The sequence below is a fragment of the Pezoporus flaviventris genome, unplaced genomic scaffold, assembly GCF_033815535.1.
Source record: "Pezoporus flaviventris isolate CSIRO_AGI_PZ_B2104156 unplaced genomic scaffold, CSIRO_AGI_Pfla_v1 ptg000025l, whole genome shotgun sequence".
NCBI classification, from domain to species: Eukaryota; Metazoa; Chordata; class Aves; order Psittaciformes; family Psittacidae; genus Pezoporus; species Pezoporus flaviventris.
In genome coordinates, this window is record NW_026892573.1 from 21,919,877 (window position 1) to 21,945,557 (window position 25,681).

General features: G+C 40.1%; 1 protein-coding gene across 8 annotated transcripts in view; it reads right to left on the reverse strand.

The window, feature by feature from the left end:
• Nucleotides 1-25,649, reverse strand: part of YAP1 (Yes1 associated transcriptional regulator) — an 86,133-nt gene extending 60,484 nt beyond the window's left edge. For 2 of the 8 annotated variants that reach the window (XM_061457814.1, XM_061457813.1), the window contains exons 1-2: nucleotides 24,985-25,636; nucleotides 21,937-22,184 (exon numbers count right to left, since the gene is read on the reverse strand). In XM_061457814.1, coding sequence (XP_061313798.1) covers nucleotides 21,937-22,184; nucleotides 24,985-25,302 — 566 coding nt within the window. In that variant the 5' untranslated portion in view covers nucleotides 25,303-25,636. Of the gene's footprint in view, nucleotides 1-21,936; nucleotides 22,185-24,984 lie in introns of all 8 variants that reach the window. The other 6 variants (XM_061457818.1, XM_061457819.1, XM_061457820.1 and 3 more) reach the window with 6 other exon arrangements.
• Nucleotides 25,650-25,681: the final 32 nt, after the last annotated feature.

Here is a 25,681-nt window from a genome sequence, read left to right on the forward strand (position 1 = left end):
ACAACACACCAGTAAGTTTCAAATGCTTTTCAGCAGCTTTAGGAAAAAAATAAATAAAAAAAGAAAAAAAAATTAAACTATGCCTTCTCAAAATACCACCAGATACAAATGCCTACCAGAACTGAAATCTTTATATTATGGCCAAGCAACTCCGAAAAAGAGCACTTCAGTTCTTGAAGAAGCTGAAAGTCAATTGTGATCAAGTGGTCTAAAAACCTATAAACCACACAACTGAATACATCAGTTATCAAAAATACAGAGACTAGAAGTCAAGCTAACATTAAAGACATCCATGTACAGATGTACATGCATGTTTCTGTACAGACTGGCTGTTTAATAAGTACATTTCAAAATTTTATACTGAAAATAACAAAAGATGGTATTTGAACTAACTCTTTGCGTTGCTAGTATCTTGACAAGATAGTACTCAACAACAAAAACCAGTCTTCCCCTTTTAAATGGCGATGCTGTAAAGACAGCCTTCAAAAGGATGTATTCAAGTACATGCAACCCTTCTTGAATACAGCAGTCATGAATGACATTGCTGAACATGTTGCATCCAGCACACTGCTGATAAAACCCGTTTCAGTTAAGTATGCTGTATCTCATGCTTCATTAACTCAAGTTGAAAACAACCTTTTAAAATGAAGGAGGGTTAAATCAACAACCATCATGTCCTTCCTCTATAATGCATCTCATTCCGATTCTCCCATACCAAGCCGCTGTGAGATTTATACTGCAGGACAAAACAGCTTTAAAAAACAATGTATTCTTCCATCTAATAACACGCTGAAGGACAGCTGGTCCTATTTGTTTCACTTTTCTCTGATATTCACAAGACACAATTATTCAACCTGACTGCAAAAATTAAGAAGTTGTAGATAGAAAATTTCTGAACTACTTAAAGCATCAAAAAAGGACTCCAAAAAGCCAAGAAAAGATGTTCAATTGCCACAGGGTCTAATGATATTTTGACAAGACTGCAATTATGTTTCTGTTACAAGAACAGATCTTGTTCTCCACGTCTTGCCAGGATAATACTGCTTTTAATTAATGCTTTTGTTGTGAAGTGTACCCTCAGGCCGTAATAAGTTTTATAATAATTTCAGTATGAAGCATGTATTTCCCCACACCATTTATTCAAAATTTCTCATCATTCGGCCTCATAGATAATGCCCATGCCTCTACTTCCCAGAATTCTTCAAAACATGGCTAACCACTGTTGTGGTGACCAAGACACTGTTATAACATGTCTCCAGATTATTGTTTTCCTCTGCTTCCCTCAAGAAGAAAGAAACATTACATGCCTATCAGACTGGCACAACCACAAGAGAACCCAAATTTCTTTTCAAACATCAGTCCTAGCTTCACTTTCCGGAATCACCACACAGATCTTTCTTCTTTTCAAATGGCTGATACGTGCTTTCAGTGTATTATCTTGTAAACTGTTAAAACCATTGCCCAAGTGCCATAAGGTGCCTATCTTCAATTATGTTCACTGATCACTAAACATAGGTGAAAAAAACACATAAATGCAGCCTTTATTCTTACAACCCTCTGCATAACCCACCTCTCAGATTTGAAAAGTCACGCTAAAGGAAGTTACAAACCACACGCTAAAGGAAGTTACAAACCAGAGCTTCAGCAAACAAACAGGCCATTACTGAAGCCATGGAAATCGATAAATGTATTTCTCCAAAGCCTGAGACAAGTAAAGTACTGTGTGGGAAATGTTATGAAATCCCTGTCAAGAAAACTAGGCCTCAAATTTAATCCACTGCCTCTCTCTACCACAAACAGCCGTGAAGTAACTAACTTGTTCTCCATTTAAATGTTACTAATTCATAAAACATGACTAACTCCACAAGAAGGCAGGGAGTTTCAACCCAATTCTTATGCGCCGATTAAAACTGGCTTTACAACATGTCTGGAGAGACTGCATTAATTTTGAAAAGTCAGTATGCAAGCTGCTGCCTTTATCTGCCACATATTCTCTCGCCATATTCTAGAGAATAAATTAAAATTTTAGGTCCATTTGGAGTATTCACACTTTTTTTTTCAGAAGTGGTGTCTATATTTTGGTAGACTCAGTCCCCTAAAGTGTTCGAGCACTAAAGGCAATGGTAAGTTTATACCTTCAACAGAGAGAGAAGTTAACATTAAATATTATTTCCATTTATTTTTCTTATTTTGCTGGTAAAACAAACCAAATATTCTGCCTAACCTCTCAAAAGAGAAATTCATTTCAGAATCCTATTCCCATTTCACACAGAAACAACCTTCAGTTTGCCCTGCATGTTCTCTGCATGACTCCACTGAGAGTAAACATTTAAATAGAGCAGTATTTGGTAAGAACAAATGTACGTATTGTCAACTGCAGAATTCATGGATTACGTTTTGTGTACAAACGGGTCAAATAGGTGACAGCCATCTCTACTCTTTCCAGATTCTCTTGCAGTTGCTGGAAGGTGCATCTGTCTGAAAAGGCACCACTTGAATTCTTTAGCCAGGTTGGACTTGTTTGTGTAGCCCAAAATCAGATGAACTAGTAAAAACAACAGCAGGTTGAACTACTAAGCTGTGCGATTTTGATTTGCAAAAGCAACCAGCAGAAGAGTTTCAAGGCTTGCAACATGAAAGAAAAAGAAGTCATTTAGTATGAATTCTATTTAAATAGCTTAACAGACATAAGACCACTCACACACAAACAATGGAATTGTGTATATGTAATTAATTTTTAGAACCAAATTACCACAACTGTGACCTTTTGCAATCTTAACTGCAAGTTTCATCTACACTACTGATACATTTGCCCAGCAAATAACTCCGGATGGACTTCATAGGAGAGATCAAAGCCAAACAAAAAATAAAGATGCTAAGCACACAGGCTTCCCTTACAAGATGCGGCTGAATTGCCAATCAACAGAAATCCACTGGTTGCCTCTGAACATGCATGTATAAGCATTGATTAAAGAAATTATCCTTTTAACTCTTCCCCTTTTCTTTAATGCCTTACCACATTACTCAGTCCCCAATATGTTTCTTTGAATGCAGGAAAACAACTTTGGAATGAAAATGGATTTATCGAACAAGAAGACTGAATGCAGAGTTAAAATACCAGATTTCCGGTAATCAATCTTTAATAGTATTAACATCAAATAATTCACTAAAGAAGGCTGTTACTGGGTGTCACTACAGCCATAGAGTATTACACAACATAGAGTATTAAAAAAGTGCATAACTCATGACCAAGATTTCCTCCATTTATGAATTTTGCCACACTAGCTAAGCTGCATAAAATTACTCTGTAAAGACTATTAAAAACCACATGAAATAATTTCAAATAAAAAAATTTCCAGAATCAGAACTACAACCTCTGGATCTCAGGCACACCTGATAATTTCTGCTCTGAAAGAACAGCAATTTCATGCTATACAAAGTCCTTGACTGGATTTTCACACAATATCAAATCTAGCACTGTTATACCTTTTCATTCCAAGGATATGCTAATCACTGAAATTCTACACTGAGCACTGAGAATTTTAATGACACTTATTGCTTAAAATGTGTTTGTGTGATTCTGACTTCTGATTAGAATAAAGCTGTGTAAGCCTTTTGGTTTATGTAACTGATTGTATACATAGGGGTGAATAAAAGGTTTTCAGATGAATTGACTACATCTTTCTGTAATGACCACATACACTGAAACTATTTGCTCTATCATCATATAGTAAGAAAGTTAAATAAAGCATTCAAAGTTTACTTTAGTTTTACACAGCACAGCAGTTAAACCAAGCTGGTCAACTGGAAGAACAAGTCATAAATCAGAAAGGAGCTGTGTACAGCAAGGAACAGCTTCATTTTTTATTCTGGTGTTTGAGATGAACCATAACTGCAATAACTACTTACATTAGGCACAGAGGAGAAGAGATTTTTTAAAAGTATCAACCTCAGAAAACGTATTAAATACTACAGTTTATTCACACTTTTAAATGTCTAGTGGAATATCTGAAGACAGACAATGGTACAGGCTTGAATTCTTCCTTAGTATCAGTTCTTCCTAGAACAAACCATGACAAATTCCTTTACTAGCAGACCTGCACCTACATGTTTTTTGTTTTCTTGTTTCCCCACATCAACTCCTGTTGGTCAGATAGTCAGTATTCTTCATCTTCTTCCTTTGCCTATGGCAAACACAGCATCCACCTGTATTTCCTGAGCAAAAAAATCAGCATAAAACAAGCCTACCCCTCCTCTTATGCTTCTATATCAAGCCTAACTTGACTACAGGAAATAAAGGAGTAGCATGCTAGTTTTATTATTTAAAAGTGTAATAAACTGTATCGTATAGGCACACATTTATCCTTTCAAACTGTCATTACTCCTTTAATACTCGTTTTATTGCTCGTGTGAAACAACTTTGCCTCAACACAAGAGAGAAATAACAATGCCAATTCTACATTATTTTCTGCCTTTGTAAAAGCATTTTTTTTCCTCCATTGGTCAAACTACTACTGAGAATGGTTTTGTCCCAACAAGGCACGTATCATGGTGGGAGTCTGTTATAGAGTACCCAACCATGATGAAGAGGCAGACGACATCTTCTATAAGCAGCTGGGAGAAGTCTCACGATCACTAGCCCTTGTTCTCATAGGGGACTTGAACTTACCAGATGTCTCCTGGAAATGCAATACAGCAGAGAGAAAAGAGTCCAGGAGGTTCCTGGAGTGTGTGGAAGAGAACTTCCTGACACATGTGGTGAGGGAGCCCACTCAAGGCGCTGGACCTGTTACTTTTGAAGAGAGGACTTGTACATGATGCGATGGGTTGGAGGCTGTCTTGGGCACAGAAATCATGAATGTATATGAATATGAAATGATAGTCTTTGATTCCTGGAGAAGGAGGGTGGTCAGCAGATGGGCTACCTTGGACTTCTGGAGGACAGACTTCGTCCTGTTTAGCAGCTTGGTTGCCAGAGTCCCTTGGGAGGCAGTCCTGAAGGGCAAAGGAGTCCAGGAAGGGTGGACATTTTTCAAGAGAAGGGGGGCTGGCACAAGTACTCAACTCAGCCACTTTCCATAATTTATCAGTAGCCCCAGCTAAGCAGAGAGGTCCCAGTTGACTGGAAGTCAGCAAATATGATGCCCATCTACATGAACGGTCAGGAGGAAGACCTGTCAAGTCTGATCTCTGTGCCAGGGAAGGTTATAGAGCAGATCATCTTGAGTGCCATCACACAGCATGTATAGAACAACCAGGTGATCCAGTCAGCATGGGATATGAAAGGTACGCCCTGCTTGACCAACCTGATCTCCTTCTGTGACAAAGTAACCTGCTTAGTGGATAAGTGAAAGGCTGTGGATGTTATCTACCCAGACTTCAGTAAAGCCTTTGACACTGCTTCCCACAGCATTCTCTTGGAAAAACTGGCTGCTCATGGACTGGACGGGTAAAGAACTGTTCATGGAGTAAAAAAAAAAAATGGTTGTATGGCCAAGCCCGAAGAGTGGTGGTGAACAGAGTTTAATCCAGTTGGCGGTCAGTGACAACTGTTATTTCCCAGGGCTCAAAATTGAGGCTAGGTCTGTTTAATATCTGTATCAACAATCTGAACACGGGGATTTAGTGCACCTGGAGTAAATCTAAAGGTGGGAGTGTTGGTTCTCTTGAGGGCAGGAAGGCTCTACAAAGGGATCTGGACAGAATGGATCAATGGACCAAGGCAAATCATACGAAGTTCAACAAGTCTCGGTGCTGGGTCTTGCACTTGCACCACAACAACCCCATGCAATGCTACAGGCTTGGGAAAGAGTGGCCAGAAAAGTGCCCAGAGAAAAAGTACCCGTCAGAGGGGTGGTGACTGACGGCTGCACAAAATGAGCCAGCTTGGGCTCAGGCAGCCAAGAATGCCAATGGCATCCTGGCCTGTATCAGAAATAGCATGGCCAGCAGGATCAGAGCAGTGATCATCCCCCTGTACTCTGCACTGGTGAGGCCACACCTTGAATCCTGTGTTCAGTTCTGGGTCCCTCACTACAAGAGAGACATTGAGTTGGTGAAGCAGGACAAGAGAAGGGCAACGGAGCTGGTGAAGGGTCTGGAGCACAAATCCTATGAGGAACAGCTGAGGGAATTGGGGTTGTTTAGCCTGGAGAAAGGGAGGTTCAGGAGAGACCTTATCACTCTCTACAGCTGCCTGAAAGGAAGATGGAGAGATGTGGTGTCAGTTTCTTCTCCAAAGTAGCAAGTGACAGAAATGGCCTCTAGTTGCAGCAGGCAAGGTTTAGATTGGATTATCAGGTAATTTCTTCACCGAAAGGGTTGCCAAGCATTGGCAAAGGCTGCCCAGGCAAATGGTAAAGTCCCATCCCTGGAGGAATTTAAAAAATGTGTAGGTGCGGCACTAAGGGTCTTGATTAGTGGTAGACTTGGCAGCACCGAGTTGATGGTTGGACTCCATGACCTTCAATGTCCTTTCCAACCTGAACGATTGTATGATTAAGAGTCACTCATAGATCAGTCAGTAGCTGAGCTCAGTATTTTCTTCTTGCAGTAAGTTTTTAATACCAGGTGTAAAAAATTTACAGTTAATAGACTAAAATTAATATTCTGATCTCATTAAAAGTTATCTAAGTTGTTAGTTCTGTGTAGATTTTAACAACCTGTCGAACAGGCGGAAACTCTGCTGAATGCTTGTAGGCTTAAAAATTAAACACTTACACACAGTGACAAAAACCCAACTCTTTTCCCAAAATCCACAGCATTTCAGATCTTCCAGTCAAGAGCTTTTTGCACAGATAAATTACAGGAGGAAAAAAAAAACCAAACATTCTATACAAAGGCAACAAAATTTTGTTTCAAAACAGCATTATTAGCATATTATCCCCAATAGCATAAACACATACTGGCCAACAGCTAAACTCAATGCCCAAGACAGTTTTGGATTTTTTTTTTCAAAAAAAAAAAAACAAACAACAAACACCTAAAACAAAAAAATTCAACCACAAAACCACCACACACACACCTTGCTGACTTCAGCTGAATCTCATTCACACATCGAATTTCTAAGTGCAGCAAAGCCAACTTTACATATGTTGTGTGAGCTTTGTTTTGCTGCTTTTAATTACCAGTCCTAAGATGTGTATTGGTGGGACTGGAAGAACCATTGCGTCACCCTAGTTCAGTTTCTGTGCTACAGAAGGTGGTAACTCTACACAGATGTCTGCAATAAAACTTCTTCAGTTTCAGTTTACAAGTGAAACACCGACACTTTTAATTCCCCCTCCCCCTATAAGGCTAATTAAGAACTGCTTTTCCCCATGATTTTATTTGCCAGGTTTGAAGTTCATATTAAACTACATGTTAATGCATGGCTTTTTTTTTTACTAAGAAAAAAAAAAGCCCACAAACAAAAAACTCCAATAGCCACTACCTGCCCCCCACCCAAAAAAAAAAACCCACCATCCAGACCAAAGATGTTACACAAACTTGTTGATGCAATTGCAATTGACGTACCACATACTCCTTGGAAGAAGACTGACATCTTCTGTTAAAGACAGTGAAATAGGTCATCATGCACCACATGTCAGACTACTTCATTCAATGAAATTTGTGCTTCTATAAACAGCATGGGAATGCAAATTCCACAACAGAAGATGTTGATCACGTATCTACAGGAGCTCAATCATAAATTTGTGGGTTTTTTTTAACCAAATGTCTCAAAAAATAAAGAGTAGAACTTTGTAGACTTTTAAAGCTAATTTTCTTGAGTACTGCAGTTTATCAGCTCTTTGAATTTTAGATTGAGAATAGTTTTGTTGAGCATCATCATAGGTGCTAGTATGTGGGTAGAAATTAACTGAGAAACCTCTTTTCTGGAGGTTCATAATAGACTCTGTATTAAAGGAAGACAAGAATAGATGTTATGCCTTATTACGGGCTTACTCTTGGAATAAGAGTGTTTAATATTCACCATGAATTTGTTTGCAACTAGAAAAAAGAATAGTGCTTAGAAACTTGAGTCAAGAATTATAACATTCAATAATTTTTTTAAGTATATACATCATATCTCCTGTAAATGTAGTCTTATCATTCAACTATTACTTGAGTAAGTCCCATGACAGAAGAGTAAGAACAGGCTTCAGTTAAACCTACTTACTGCAGACAAGAGACATAGATCAAATGCTGTCTGATGCTGCCTGGGTTAGAGCAATATAGAATGCACCTATTCGTCCATAGGAAATGGTAAAGTATGATTTTGCTTTGCAGAGAATAGTATTGACAGTAATTGTAAAAAACAGGCAAATTAAAAAATAAAAGCCAAAAAAAGAAAAACAAACCCCCCCCCCAAAAAAAACAACAAAAAACACCCCACAACCAATAAGCTCATTCTCTAAACCTCAAAATCCATTTAATACCTCCCAAAGAGTAAATCAAAACTGGTTTACTGGCTCCAAAATTGTATTTGGTATTCTAGGAAAATATCACTATAAATGTGGGGGGAATACATAATTTTTTTTTAATGGCTCATATCATTTAGTACAGTTCTCTGATAAAAGTCACCAACACTGGACAAATTATTTCAACATTTAAGAATAAAGTATTTGAGGTTTGATTATACTGAATTTTAGATTAGCAATACTAAAATGCATCCACAGTACTTTATAGATTAGTGGCTTGTTTTGAGTAAAAAGTAAAACTGAATTCCTGTATCAGATGGAAGGACTCCACATGCGTCTCTCTTTAGTGGTTAAATCACTGATTTAAGGCTTAATTTACTCTCATGCAGTGTCCATCTCTACTTCCTCCTCTAAGCAGTCACACCATAAACTGGATCAAAGAGTGGATCCATCTGAAAGGATGAAAAAAAAGTCACTGAAGAAAAAAATTTGCATATGTCTCATGACACAGCTACTCAAGTAGTTATGCCAGCACAACAGCAGCTATCAAATTCAGGCTGCCACAAAGTCTACAAATGAAGCTGACTTTCCCTTCTCAAAGCCAACCTATCCATAAGTTAAAACATCTTTAACCTCATTATGCCCTGCTCTCTTCCCATGAGTTTCCTTATTCCCATCCCATGGCACTTGAAAGTTCTCCAACAGCTGACTTGCAGGGAAAAGTTAGAAGAGTAACTAGCAATAAGAAGCAGGGACCAGGACCTGCAATAGACAAAGTACCACTGCTGATGAAACAACTGCATCCATGTATAAACAGCTTCCTTAGATTATAGGTCCACTACTTGACTCAGCTGTGAAGTGATTTAAGACTTTTTTTCAAAATCAAACTACATTACAAACAAAAGAGTCACACTCCCAATGGAAATATGTTTATGTTCCATCTAGTTCTCTCTTTCCTCTGTGCTATCTTGTAGGGAAACCTGTAATTACAGAACACCAATGTACAAATATGGAGGATGATTTCAGAGACAAGCAGCAACTTCTTCTATTTTGAACAGGATTCCCTGATATTATGACTTAACACACAACATACAGATCATTTAAGCAGCCATGTCACGTCCTAGCTGAAATAAAATTACTGTTGTTACACATCCAGTAACGTGCCAGAGCTTCAAACAAGTTAAAAGGAATGGCATAAATATGATCACAACGGTAAACAATAACCTAGAGAACCAATATACATCAACTGGGCATTCCAGAAGGGAAGTCCTGTATTAACAACTGTGCACATACAGGACTGCAAAGCACCGCACAGTCATTTGGATAACATATTCAATGAAAGACAGAATGTGGGATGTCACCACACACAACTACCTTATGTATATGAAACAGACTGAGCAAGCATGGTGTGTTGACCCTAGCTGGGCACCATGTGCCCACCATATCTGCTCCATCACTGCCCTCTCCTCAGATGGAGAGGGAAAAAAAAAAACAATGAAAGGCTCATAGTTTGAGATGAGGACAGGGAGAGATCACTCGGCAATTACCATCACAAAAAACAAACTTGGCAAAACAGACTTGACTTGGGGAAATAAGTTTAATTTTTTACCAACAAAATCAGAATATGATAATGAGAAATAAAAAACAATTCTTAAAAAGAACATCCCCACCTCTCCCTTCTTCATGAACTAAACTTCACTCCCAAATTTCCCTACATCCACCCCCTCAAGCAGGGGGCAGGCCGGAAGACAGGGAATGGGGGCTGTGCTCAGTTCATCATGCATTGTCTTCTTCCACCTCAGGAGAACTCCTCACTCTTCCCCTGCTCTACCATGGGGTTTCTCCCCAGGAGACAGTTCTCCATGTAACATGAGTAGTTCCCATAGGCTGCAGTTTTTCATGAACTGCTCCGGCCTGGGTTCCTTCCATGGGGTGCAGCCCTTCAGGAACAGGCTGCGCCAGCATGGGTCCCTTCCACAGGGTGCAGTCCTTCAGGAACAGACTGTACAGGGCCACAAGTTCTGCCAGCAAACCTTGACCACTGGAAGAAGAAAGTGCCCATATGAACCACTGAAGCTTTTTTCTGACTCAAGACAACTGTCCCTCATTATCTGATTATTCACTGATGCCACACTTGAAACAACATATTCAATATCACAAAATCGACTACAGATGATCGACAACCTTAATCTCACAAATTTGGAGAGCCAAATACTTCTGGTTACTGAAACATTGTGAAATACAGACACACTGCATGGCATATTAAAGTAAGGCGTGAGCACCTGATACTGAGATGCTGGGAAGGACAGCATGGTACAGACAGAAGCTATTTTGTAGCTAAACTTAAAACTATGGTATGAAACAGCTCTGAAACAAGGTTGTGATCAAAGTTCTTTCAGCACTGCTAGAACCAAGTATATGAAGAAACATAACTCATCTCCCAAATACCCTGACATTGCTTACTTCTCTAATGACATACCCATACAATTCAAAACCTACATATGTGCATTGTATCAGTCACAAGAAATTTTATTCTAGAAATGCATCTCACTTGGATCTTTTCTTGAATGACATCCACCACATCATTTTATCACACCAGCAGACTCCTGCTTTCTTGGAGCAGCTCCCAGATATAAGCTGGAAGCAAGTGCAGATGACCTTTCCCTTTCAAGATGAATGTACCAATAGAAGTATTTGCACCCCAAAGTTCATACAGAAGACACAACTTCTGGAGACACAGTAAGCATAGCAGGCATTGTGTTCCAGAAACTGATGACTAGAAGAGCTGAACAAAAAAACCCAACACTTGCTGTTCCTAATTAAAAAGACACAACAATAAGCAGCTACAGGTTAAGGACAAGTCCTGATATGACATGAAAAAACAGTTACCAATAAGAAATAAAGAAACAAAAACAGAAGGGGGGGAGATCTGGCAACTTCAGCACCAGATCTAGGCCTCTGGCAACTTCCATAGGGGCCTATACACTGGGATCTATACAAGAAAGAGAAGCAGCATCACAGAGTTTCACCATGACACAAATTTACTCCTGGTCAACTGCTAACTGCAAAGAACTGAGTGGGGAAAAAGTGTAGAGAATAAAAGGATAAGCAGCAGAAGGAATAAAGTGATTTTTTATTTTTTTTTTTACTTTTTAAATGAAAGGATTAAAATGGTGGCTGTTGTAAAACATTAACCTTTCATCTGAAAAAAAAAATGGAAAAGGCTTACAGAAAGGGGGTCACTGAGGAAACCTATCCCAGGAAGACCCAGCATGTTAGGACTCATTCAACTTTCAAAGGAGGTAATTTCCAGAAGAGAAGATAGCAATCTTGAGCAGAACAAATATGCATCAACTGTTAATTGTCACTTCCAAAATAAGAACTGGGCACCACTGAATGAAGCTGATGGGAGCCAAGCTTAAAACAGAATGAAGGCGTTCCTTCATGTGCTGGATCGACAACTAGTGAGATTCTTTGCCAAAGCATGCAGCAGATGCTGAAGGTTTCTGTGGCCTCAAGGGAAGAAAGCACAAGTCTTGGAGGACTGCTGGAAGCTGCAATGGTTCTTAAGGTATCACATATGCTTGCACTATTCATAGCTGTTGAAAGAAATTTGCTCATGACCACTTCTGGCAACAAGATACTGATCTGGACAGACTTGGTTTGATACCTATATGAAACAATACAGCATTACCATCTGATACTGCAATTCAGCCTTGCTATGTCTGCCAAAAGCCAAATACTGGTTCTGTAGGAGCCACTGGAAGGGTAACAGCTAGGAAATTCTCAGCTGATACAAATGCTGGGCAGGCAAATGAGCTAAACAGCTTTGACAAATAAATCGGTTTTGAGGCAGAAACATTGCCTCAAACAGCACAGAAGTGTTACACTGACCTAAATGAAAAGCTACTAGTCCTAATGAAGTGTAAATTAAAAGATTACTTTATGAAGCACAATGCAACAGCACCAGTTGATACTGCACAACAGTCTGTATATATTCATGGAATGGCTCGGGTTCAAATTAGATAATCTTTAAGGCCCCTTCTAACCCCTGCCATGAGCAGGGACATCTTCCACTAGACTTTACATTCTTGATAGAATAATTGCTTACAAGAATTTGCATATTCTTTTGCTGCTTAAAAAATAGACAAGCTAGAAGTCAAAAACTGAACAGCATCTACACAATAAAAGAATGTGTGCATCTGTTATTAGAGAAGGTGTATCTTACAGTTTGACTAAATGAAAAGACACAAAGTATATATCTACCTACATATGGTTGGAATACTTTCACCAGCAGTGCATATGTAACTGAATGGTTTGTATTCTAAGCTCTCATAACGTCCTACCACAACTGCAGATAAGGGCAATAATAAATTCAACCATACTTACCTGCAGAAATTGTTAAGAAGCTAGTTATTTCACTAGTTATGAAGTAAAAGTATCATGCATTAGCAAAATGGTAAGTTCACTTATATCTTTAATTAAAGGATTTTACAAAGTTACAGGTGAACATTACCACCTACAATTGACATTTAATCCATTGAAACAACGAACTGTACGAGTTCCTCAACAAATACAACACAAAGCTCATCACATCAAGACCATCTAACAGCATAATGAAAAATGGGCACAAATTTGAATTGTGAACTATTTTTTAAATGAACGTAATTAAGACTTCCTTTAGATAGTTAATAGGGATGCTAAAATGCTAATTCTTAACTGTTTATGCTAAGGTCTTGTTTTTTCTTTCCTTATGCCTAGGCCAGTGACTAAATCACATGGATATTGTGAAATATCCAACAGATTTTTTCCACCTATTAGTCATTACAGCTTTAAAAAAAAAAAAAAGACAAAAAAAAAACCTCACAAGCATACAATTGTAACAGTTCACCTAATACCACAAATCTGGAAGCTCCTGCCCTCTGTTACCTAGTAATTATATGGTGCCAACATCTTAGGTCTGCTTTAGAATAATTTCAGAATAAGATTCACATAAGAAGTGAAAACCTGAAAGACCAGTTACAACGGGTAACCCTTACTTCAGTCCAAATGTCAACACTCACTGGCTAGAAGAGTTTAAGTGCCATACACAGATGGAAATTAAGGATTAAAAATCATCACCAAATTATGCGTGCATCGGATACTTAGGTTTATAAAGTTATACATATGACTGATTGATGGCTTGGCTTCGCGAGCAAAGATAGTTATAGTAACTATACCATCAGCACTGTTAGTAAACACATAAGAAATTTCTCTTTTATTCTATTTCTTACCATTCTAAAGAGACTAAACAAATGTTGGAATGAAAGTAATTGCAAAGGAGTTGCCAATCAAGCTCTTCAAATAGGAACAACAAATAAAAAAAAATAAAAAAAAAACACCCAACATTGAAAAGTGAGGTCCTTTGAGAAAATATACCTGTGAGTTGTTTCTTTCCTTTACCCAAAGGACTCCATTTGCCTCTACAACCAAGGATTGTTTACTTTCAGATAATGTCTTATTACGTCATAAGTGTCCGATTTTACAACATGCCTGGAAAAGGCAAGAAGTTTACTTAGCATTTCAGTTACAACAGGTAATCAGAAAGGGAAAGGCATCCTTTAAGCAGTAACACTCCTTAAATAAGCTTGTGTAGTGCAGACAGGCTTCCCACAAAGCTCTCCATAAATCAGAACCCACTGGAAATAAACTAGCAAGAGTAAATGACCTTTGACGTTCTTACAGAACAGTTCAGTGGAAAAAAAAACTGGCTTCACAATCACAATGTAATAATCAATAACAAACCTTAACCACTAATACTGATCTAAGTTACCAAACAGCACGTCAAAGGCTCAACAAAAGTGATCTGGCCTTTCACTATGACACAGCAAGGTCTCATTAGTGAAATTAAACCAAAGTCCAAGATTGTTTTCAAGACAGCTTTGTCTCCTTAGCAACTGGCATGACTGGCAGGCACTATACTGGTAAAAGTCTTACTTTACAAGGCAGCTTTATATTATTAGCTTGAATTAGCCAGCAATTTGGAAAACCTAGCTATACTTGCCCCAAACACAGCCTGAAGTAACTCGGTTAAAAGCCAAATAAAACACCAGCAGAGTCAATCCCAGAAAACAGACTCCAAGAAGCACGTCAGGAGGCAATGAGACGACACAGGCTAATCACACCTTTCAAAAATTCCTGTTCTCCAAATAAAACTTCAAGTTTTATTAAAAAAAAAAAAAGCTATCAAGTACAGTTTTCATAATAAAGATATATTGCTCTAGATTCCTTTTTAAATACTTCACAAAAAAAAAAATATAGTTTAGCTGGTACATTTCCCAATGTAGCCTTACATCAAAATGAGGTTTAAAAAGTTGTTTGTGAGAGAATGTCCTGCCATTACACGGCATCTATCCGTTAACATTCCAATATGCAGCCTCCTCCCAAGAACTGTATTTCACATTATGCTATATACCCCCAGGCTGTCACATTTCCCCTACAGACAATTCTGTCTTTCTCTTGGGTCAACTACATGGTATCCTGACCACATCCTGGGGGCACCTGTCAGAGGATTGCTACTCCTGTGAATTTCCTGCATTCAGCCAAGTAAAATTTTCTTTAAAAATTTAAAGATTTAAAATTGACAACTGAATTTCTCTAAAATTATTTAGATCATTTCAACATTAGGGTTTACAAAACTATTCGCAGCTGGTGAGGGGGGAAAGGTAGGAGGTAAAAAGGAATAAATAACCCACACACACATTAAAAGAGGGAATAATATTTATACAAATAGTGAAAGACAGTGAGTTCCACCATTAATGAGCTTTACTGTGTATGTACCTTGGATTGTACAAACAATAAATGCAAATATATTGGAATTTATCAAAATAAAAGAATGCAAAACAAATAGAAGCGAGTTACTATCAGTTTCAAAAGGTTAAACTAAATCTAATTACATCATCTGAATTTGTTCCCAGCTAGGAAGATAAACACATCCAGTGTGTCTGGCCACATATAAAAAGCAGAGAAACATCTCTAGTTTTGGCTGTCAGCTCTCTATAGCTGTTTACCTCATTTTGTAGGGGGAGGTGTCTAGTCTTAATCAAGAGCCTAAAAGAAACTGCTTGCAGTTAATGTCACACTAGTTTTAACAGTTACTCTTGTATTTCAACCCCAAGTAACACATCTTGCTCTCCTGGGTGTCATCCAGTAACTGATTATGTTTGATATGTGAAAATATTTCTTTGGGAGCAAACTTTAATTTTACACATGACCCAATTTAGGTCCTGCAATTCAGTATTTCAGCATCCCCAGTGCTAGGAAGTTGCTTTCTCTGACAGTCTACTGTAAAAATGCACAAGCTGGGTAAAAAAACCCACTTGGCTTGCTCTGTGACAGCTTTTAAAGCTTTGCAGCTGTTGCACCACAACTGCAAAGGAAACTGAGCACACTATAAATGGAGGGTTTCTATTTGGAATTCATTTCCAGAACAGGAAAGATAAGTGAGAAATGGATCTTGTAAAAGTAGGTATGATTTTACCCACATATGCCATTGATCAATTCAATTGAATTTACCCATTACAAGTATTTTTTTGCAAAAGCTGGTGGGGTAGTGCCAGTCTTACTTTCACAGGAACTTTCAAATTAACATCCTCTTATTATTTTACTGCTTTCTATCAAGTTGGAATTTCCATGATGTGACTGATGGGTTACAGATTACCCTATGCTACAAACCAGATGACTACTAAAAAAAAATGCAACTGTAATTCTTTGCCATCTTCAACATACAGAAGAAGAAAGGCTACAGGATAAGAGTCCAGAAGACACTCATCTTGATTTAGATCAAATTCTTGTTTGTCTTTAGAAAAGGTCAAAACCTGAGAAAACAGAAGTGGTTCCATAGTGGTGTAATTGCTCCCACAGAACTCAACACTACTACTTTTAACCAAATATAACCTGACAACGTCTTTTCATAAGCAGAATTGAGGAAGCATCTTTTTTAAACATAAAATTCTGATTAAACTTGTATCAGAAGCCTCATTACTGATCAGAGAGAGACTAAGATTTTTCTTACATAGAAGACTTATAAATAAGATCTCTATCACAATTATAGCTTTCAACAGAATACAAAGTTTACAGACTTAGGTAAGATAAAACTGTTCTCAAATTTGATTCAGGAGATAAGAAAGTATACAAATCAAAACTACATCAGTGTTCTCAACAGCTAAACGAGATGTAATTCCGATCAAACCCATAACGGAAGTCATCTTTAATGAACATTTGATTAATACAACCCAATTTTTCCAAGCATGCCAGTACCTTCTCTATCCACTGCATGTATATTCAGATTCTATTTAGATTTCTAAGACATATATTCTACAGCTGGCACATCCTCCCCTACAGTATCAGGAGCTTTCAGCAGATGTTTAATTCAGTGCTTTCAGAGTTTACTGGAAGATTACGACAGGCATCAAATCAGACACTATAAAGCACAAGGATTAATTTTATGAGAGAGATACTGAAAGGCCAAACCTGTAGGAGGAAGAAAGGTACAGATCACCAGCTGATTTAAAAAAAAATAAAATAAAATAAAATCCTCAGCGATAAGGAATGCCAATATGCTTACAAGTAAAATTCAGCATGTTTTCAGCCTACCTTAAACCACATCTATTAAACTGCTGCTGCAATAGTCTTATAAAATCACCTTGTATGGCAGAAGAGCACTGAAGGCATGGACATCATCCTCTGCAATTTTTCTTAAGCAAAACAAAACCAAACACAAGAAAAGCACCATGTGCCATTGTTTTCAGTGATGCCCACCCACTAAGCTGGCTATGAGTTTTCTGAACTCAGAGGGCTGACTATGTACTTTATCCTCCTCCCAGCTCAGGCTCAGTGCTAACACAAACAAGGCAAGTTTGCCCTTATTATTCTTCTGCCTGTTTAAAGATACTGTTCTTTTGCAGGACTCTTCAAAAGTAAGAGGTAGAAGATACGCACTTAGTAGTACTGTCTTCCAAGACAAAAAAAAAAAAAAACCACCCACAAAAAACCCTGAAGTTGCCAAAAAACTTCCTATAGCATGTTTTACTGTAAAAGTTTAACTAGTATTTTTCCTCCAGTTACATTCTGAAACTGACAGTGCCCATTTTCCCCTGCACAGATTTCGTGGCCTTTTTTTTCCTCCAGATCATGGATCTTACGAATGTTGTCATAAACACACAGAAATCATCAATATAAAAATGAAATTAAGTTGATACATTACAAATAAATTTTAACAAATGAAAAGTCTTCAACTGCGTTTCAGTATAAAAGGTGTAAAAGAGTGGACAAACTCATCTAAGAGCAGTGGTTGCAGTTTTGGTTTCCTACGATACAACTCTTAATGACAAACTAGCCTGAACTGTAGAACCATAAACACAAGATGTTCAGAACTGATGGTTCCAAACATGCATTTCCCCAGTATTCAATAAAATATGAAACTGTGACAGCAGTTTTTCCTCTACGTATCTTCAGCCCTGGAAGACTTAAGATTACTTTGGGGGGTTGGGGGGTAAGGTGAGAATGAACAGAGCAGATTGTATTGGTGTTGTTAGTGGGCGGTTCTAGTCCAGGGCAAAAAGGGGACCCAAGAGAAATCTAATGGGGTTGCTGGTTATTTTTCATGTGTGACATGAAGAAAAAAAAAAGCACAGCAACAAACTTCCCTCTTATCTTAAAATTATTTGGTTGCATAACATCCAAAGCCATGCCTCTGATGGAGCACATAAGAAACATGTAACAACAATCTATTCTTAAAGTTTCTGCCAGATGGGTAACCACCTCAAACACACCCACAGATACTAACGAAAACCACCTTGGCCTCCTTCAGGAAGTCATTCAACACTTCAGAGAAAAAAATAGGAAGTTGTTGATAAACTGCTTGCAAGAACTACTTCCTGTAGGAAAAATAATTACAAGACTTGTTTGCTAGACAAGCATTTAACTTCTCCTCACACTACAAAATGAGAATTATCACACAAGCTTTGTAATAATTAAAAGCATAACAAGAAGTTAAAACAATACAACAGTAATTCTAAAACAGAGCAAAACTTTTTTCTCTCTGCAAGTTGCTGTCTTCTACTCCCATGGCATATTATCTTTTGCCTAGAGAGCAATCCCCTATCTTTCTCCATAGTTCACTGAAATGTCAACCAGCAGCTGGCTAACAGGAAGCGGTTAAAAGCAATGTGGTTGACATCACCACACAAACCAAGCACATCTTTTTTACTGCATGTTTAAGAACAGTGCTAAAGCATTTCACACAGCAATGCCGAGATGACTCAGATGTAACCACTTACTAACCAGGCAAGGCTTAGCTTATGAGTTGTTTAAGTAGCAGTTTGAGTAAAAAACAGTATTGGTTTCACCAACTGTTTAGCAAGCGTGTCTTCACTCACTGGCCAAAATCATCTGTATTTCACTAATAGAAAACTATACTGCAGAATCCTACTTAAAACAAGGAGATGAACACCAATGACTGGAATTCTGGCAAATCATATGTTGGGCATTCCCACACAGAGGGGTCTATTTGTTAAGATGACGGATCGATTTGCAAGAGTAGCTCTTGTTCAGACCCTATACTACCGCTCTCAACCTTTTGTAATGCATATGTATACATGTGGTGTGTATACAAAATACCTGGCCAAATAACTCTGTGCATGCGTATAAATATACAGACAAGTATTTTCACTCCTATATGCATTATTTTCGTTTCTTTGTGCAAACTACCATGCTTGCAGTCCTTGACCTATTGATTAGTGAAAGTGACTATATTCCAGTCCATATTAAGTGCAGTACTCGATTTTATATTAGTCTGTTTGCACTATAGTATATTATGATAACTATAACCATAAGGCTTACTGACATCTGGAAAAAATCTAATACTGTTACCTATTCTGCAAAGATCTTTCTAGAGCCCAATTACTAGACTGTTCATGGAGTGGCTACAGAACAGTGTACATGGAAACAAAGAGCAATGCAGCCAATCCAATAAAAAAAGCTGAATACTTGGAAGACACACCAAAAATCTGCATATGGTAAAAGGAACCACATTAAATGTATTTAGCATCAGGAATCTCAGCATTCAAGCTCTGAACAAATGTTTAAGGTATAACTACACATGATATGAGCTTCAACAGGCTTGTAGAGATGAGACAGAATTTACCACTCAACACTGAAAAAAGCTCCTGAAATACAAACTTGCTACTTAAAAATAATTCTTACATTTCTTTGGATTTCCTAAATATGCAAGCAAACATTTTGCTAGTACTTGAAATGCTTTCAGCAAATCTTCATAACACCATAACACTAGTGAAGTTGGTGGATGTCACCTGTAGATACTAGTAAGCAAACTTTTAGGAACAAAAAAAATGTTCTTCAGGTGCTAATAGAGCCTTCAGAACTATCCTTGTTAGACTCTCCCTTCCCACAGTATCACCCAACGAAAGCAGAACGAAAACAGCCCGTTTCACTGTTTATAATCTCCCAAGGTCAGCATGTGACCCGGCAGAGAGAGGTTCAAAAAGCACAGCCTTTATTTTTCTTCCTAACAACCTGGTTTGTTTCCACTCCTTTCCCCATCAAGACACATCCTTCACAGCTAGCAGCTCTTTCAATCATTTACTTTGGATGTCTGCTTGAGAACAAACGATCTTGCTCATGCAGATGAGTTTGCCAGACTTGTGTGTACTTTCCAGTCTCAGTCTCTTTATTGTTCTTTCTGAAACCCGACCCTTTGAAATGGATACCAGGACACCAAGAAAGGACGAAAAAAAGAAAAAAACATGGCAGGCTAAAAAGAGTTTTGCGGTAATAGTGAAACTGCAGAAAAGCTTTCTGGAAAAAGAAAAAAGTATCTTTCACTAATTTTACCTGAATGAGCATAACTTAAAGAAAAATCTGCTGCAAGAGTGTGAAGTCATTCTGCATCTCAAACTTCTACTTCCTGTAAAATTAGCAGTGTTATCAAAAACAAATATTTGTGACAGTAAAACTTTAAATCAGCTATCTATTTTTCACACTTCATAAGCTGCTTTTTAAGAGCTCTCACTAGCGCAGTCAAAAACAAGGCTTGCTTCTCATTTCCAAACTCAGTCTGTGCTTTCCTCAAGGTCCGGTGAGCTACAGGTCTCAAATGGCATAAACCTACAGGTTCCAAAATACCTGTATTTGTGCACGCTGAAGAGCTCATGTTGCAGAATACGCCAATTTGTTCAACATCACCAAAAAAAAAAAAAAAAAGAAAGAAAATCATATATTTAAGATCTACAGCTAACACTCATTTTCACACTCGTAATACAGAATGATTGTTTTCAAGAAGTAACCTTCAGGCTCAAATAGTAACTCTTTTTAGTAAAAAAAGTGATGCTAATTTCTCTGTATGGAAACACCATTGATACAGGAACAAGAAACAGTTTTAAGAAGTTGTGCAAGTTCCATTTTCATTGCAACTTTGTTTTTGAAGCTACAAACAACCACTGCAATCAAAAGCACGTATTAATGACAATGTTTTAGCAAGAAAGGTAGGGATAAAGATGTTTCTCTTGGCTGAAAAGTTTTATATAAATAACACACTCTGGTAAACCTCCTCTCTCCCGGCCCTGAAAATGATATATAATGGTTTATTTAGAGACTTGCAGTTTAATTAACTGTTCAAAATATAGTCAAGATATTTGAGGGCCAATTCTATGTCTTGGTGGGCACACTTTCAGAAAGAAGGACAAGCTCCTGCTGTTTTAGAAAACTACTCAGCATAAAACAGAATGCTTCCTGATGGAATAGGTGTCAGATGGCTGGCATGTGTAACTTCTCTTCAGTTATAGAAAAGGTGATACTAATTTCACCATGTGAAAAAGCTACAGCTGTTAGAACAAGAAATGATGTTAAAAGTTCTGCAATTTCCCCTTCACTGCAGGGAATGTGGACCAGTTCAGAGTTACAGACCCAGCTATTGCAATCAAACATACGCATTCATTTCCTCACGAGTAGACAGCAGGCAAAAACGTTTCCGTTGCTTACTTACACTACTGTCCTTATTCAAAAAATAACGTAGTTGATATAGCCTCACTACAATTGTTTCTAAAGTTACTCTGTATTTTTACATCTGGATCACAAAAATGAGGTGAAATGTACTTTGACCTGTGTAACAACTCTGGCAAGATTCACCAAATCCAAAACTCACATTGTTTAAAAATCACTGTGTGCATTTCACTGATTTTTAGCACACAACACAATAGATAACATTCTTCAGCTAAGATTAAGATAGGGTAAATATTCACAGAGTACCATACAGTTTTCAGAAACAGCAGAGAGCCGATTTGGAGGAATACTGGAGTTGTAGGATCTCCTACTTAAAGTCAGGCGCGTGTTTTTCAAAACATGTGTTTTAAACCCAATGAAATCTACTAAAATTCAAATATTATAAAATAAAACAAACAACAAAAAATGTAACAAAAAAAAGTCACCACCAACAAAAAAGCATCAGAGATACAGCCAACTGAAGACAAGTTTTACTTACTTAAGGAAGTATCTCTGTCCAGATGGCGTCTTAGCCATCTCCCAACCTGGTGGCAAAGGCACATCATCAGGGATCTCAAATGAAGACTGGCGGAGATGTTGAGAGGCTGGAGCTCCAGGTCCAGTCACTACTCCAGAGGGTGTAAGTGTCCCTGGAGAAACAGCTCCCAGCTGCAGCGATGCTGGAGAGGAATGAGCTCGGACATGCTGTGGGGTCAGGGCTCCTGCTGTCCCTGCATCAGTGCTGGCCTGCCAGGAGTGAAATTATTCCCATTAAGACTCTCATATTTCATCAGAAATGCAGCTGTCAGACGACATTTCATTTTAAAGGAGCCTTTCAGAAGAAATTCACAAGTTCATCATTCTAAAGTTCTACTTATTTTCCGCTTACTGCTGGTGAAGAGAGCCTCTAAGTAGGCTGGTAAATTAGCATCACAAAAGCCCTTGTGTAAGTCAAGAAATATTAACTATAAGTACGTGCTAAGTGTCTTTCGTTTTATTTTGAAAACTGGAGTTCTTACTCCCTGTTGCAGGGTTAAGAGAAAAGCTTGCCCAAAGTCAGCAGACCTCATACAGCACGTTGCATGGTACGTTACCACCCATTTCCATTGCACTCACTGCCTGGTGGGGGAGTCAATCACAACTCTCCTTTTGAAACAGGGGTCAAGGGCACCCACACATACATCCTCTGCAAGTGTTTAAAAGGTTTCACAAGGAGAAAAGTAACAAAGAAATGCCAACTGACAGCAGTGAGATCCATCAGAGAAGACTCCTGAACTCAACCATATAAATCAGCTATACCACAAAACTGAAGACAGAATTTCCTAACCCGCACACCAACTGTGCTTTTAAGGGTATAGGGAGCTTATAAAGTCTGTCCATACGTCAGCCAAAGCAGAGGTTCAGCAAACTGTTTACACAATCACAAATGACTCACAAAACCATTCACCAGTTACCAGCCATAAGTACACAGAATTTCCCTGCGAGTAGTGTACCATGAAACAGCAGCTCTGAAAATGGATTAAATCAATATCGAGTTTACGTTATATATTTACTAATTAATTTTGTAGATACACCAGAACAATATGGACACCTACAATAAGATGCATGTATCACAGCCTTTGCCACACCTCTCTACTCAAGGTATTGCACCATGTAAGGCCCCACTTGCATTCCTACAGAGACTGACAATTCTGTAGGGAAGTTTCACGTATTAAACTGGAAAAGAATTAGCTTACATTCACATTTAGACAAAATACACAAGTTGTAAATCAGCTGAATCTGAGGCATATTAATTCTTGAAAAACAGGGCAAACTACAGAAACTTAAATACTTTTTCTGTTTAACAGAATACTTCTGTGGCACAACTAAACCAAAAAAAAAAAAATTAAAACAGTTGTATTTTAAAAGACAGTCCACAGTGGAGCAAATTATTCTCTGGCTTTAGCCAAATTTCCAGTTTATGTTATAGGAACCACCAACTGTTACAAGGCAGAGTGATCCAACTAAACATGCATTACAGATGAAGAAAAACATACACAAGCAAGAGAACGCTAAGCTTAAAAGTACAAGGTGTATTAATGTCACACACATTAAGTGCATTTCAAACACAATAGCTATTTCACTACAGTTACTGTATTTGACACAGCACCAAGCGTTAGCTGAACATATACCAGAGTTCACATTTGTACACAACGGAACTGTGGTAAGAGCTGCACAACTTAAGAAAAAAAACCCTACACAAAATAACCTTATTCCTTGCTGGATTTCAGTATGCTATTAAAGGCCTGCAACTCAGAAGCAAACAAAACTACAGGAGCAACTCAGCCCCACCCCGTTCTATTTTCTTTTCAGTCTTGCAATATGAAGGCCAGACTGATTTTTTCTAGTATTTGGAAAATGAATTAACTCCTAGGCCGAGAGTATGTGCCAAAGGTTCAGACTGAAGTGAACTTCAGAAGCCAAGTCATAAATCCTTCAAAACAGAAGTTTAATAATGGAAATGTTGACAGACCCTTAACAACAAGGGTACCAGTACACAGAGCAAGTTTCACTCCTACTGGCTACACAGACAAAGCGACAATAGCCAATAATAAAACGTATTTTATAGCTTAGCAACAAAGTTCATTACTTAATAAAACACTCGAGTAGGCACAGCCTCCTTCCAAAAAGTCGGTAACTGCAGCCTAAACATTAACTCTCAGTCGCACTCGCACCAACACTTCGGTCTGGGCGCAAAAGTCAGTCGAAGACCAAACGCTCCCGGAGGCCGAGCCCCGGCCCGGCCCCGCATCCCCCCCTCCCCCGCCTTCCCCTGGGCCCGGCCCCCCACCCCCCGTCCCGGCCCCGCCGCTCCCGGCCGCAGACTTCAGGGCCGCTGCTGCCCAGGATGCAGACCCCTACGCCGTCGGATTTGACGGGCCGCTCGGGAGTTAACTCCTTAAATTAACGTGTGTATTGGGGGGTTTAATCCCACTCAGCCCAGCACAGCGATGAAATGGTGGCACAACTCCATCCATATTGTTTGACGGCGCTGGGGGGGGGGGCGGGGGTAGAAGTTTGGCACAACCGCGTTACCCTCCTGAACAGACGGGCCGCCCCGCGCCGCGGGAGACTCGGACCTCACAACGAAACCCTCCCCCTCTTCCGAGCTAAGAGTTTTCACTTCAGTTTTAGGGGCTCCCCCACCGCCGCCTCCCCGGACCGGCCGGGAGAGCAGCCGGGTCTCGCCACAGAGCGGATGTGGAGTCCGAGGCCCCGCCGGAGACCGGGCTGGGGCCCGCGGCCGCCGGCTCCCCCTCAGCGTCCTGAGGCGCGGGCGGCGAGGGGCCACACGGAGGGTAGGGAGGAGGAGGAGGACGGGCTACCCTCAGGGCGAGGGAGGAAGCGCGGCAGCGAGCGCCCCGTCGGGCGCCCCCCGCCCCGCTCAGCCCCGCAGAGAGCGGATTCCCGCCCCGGCCCCCCTCCCCCACAAGCCTCCCCCGGGAGGAGCGCGGCGGCGGCGGCGAGGAGAGCGATCGCACGGACAGGCCACCCCCCCCCCCCTCACCTGGCGGGAGTGGGCCTTGGGCTCAGGCGGCTTGAAGAAGGAGTCGGGCAGCTTCCGAAGCCGCATGGGCAGCGTGTGCGGCACGTTGGCGCCCTTGGGGTTCATCACGGCGTTGAACAGCGCCTCTAAGTCGGTCTCCGAGTCGCCCCGCACATGTACGATCTGGTGTCCCGCCGGGGGGGGGCCGGCGCCTGGGGGCTGCGCCGCGCCGGACGGGGCCCCCGACACCGCGCCCGGTGGCTGCGGAGGTGCCTGCTGCGAGGCCGGGGGCTGCGATGCCTGCGGCGGCTGCTGCTGTTGAGGCTGCCCGGGATCCATGGCTCCGTCGGGACCCCCCGGCGCTTTCCTGGCGGGGCTCGACGGCTCAGAGCCCGGATTCCCGGCCCCGCATGCCCCGCTCCCTGGGCCGCGTCTCGTCCTTGCTGTGGTCGGTGCTTCTCGCCCCTCGGCAGGGAAACCGACCCAGCCGCAGCAACTAGCAAAACAACTCTCAGCGTGCGGCTCTTTCCCGAGTGCGGCCCAGCCCGGCCGGCGCCTCTGTCCCGGCGGCGGAAACTAACTCGCACAACACACCAAACAAAAGTTCGGAGTTACGCCCGCCCGAATCACTCTCCGCCGCCGGCTCCGCCCCTCCTGAGCCCGCCCGCACCGTATCCGACCGAGGCAGCCCGGCACGGGCTCAGCCCTCCTATGCGCG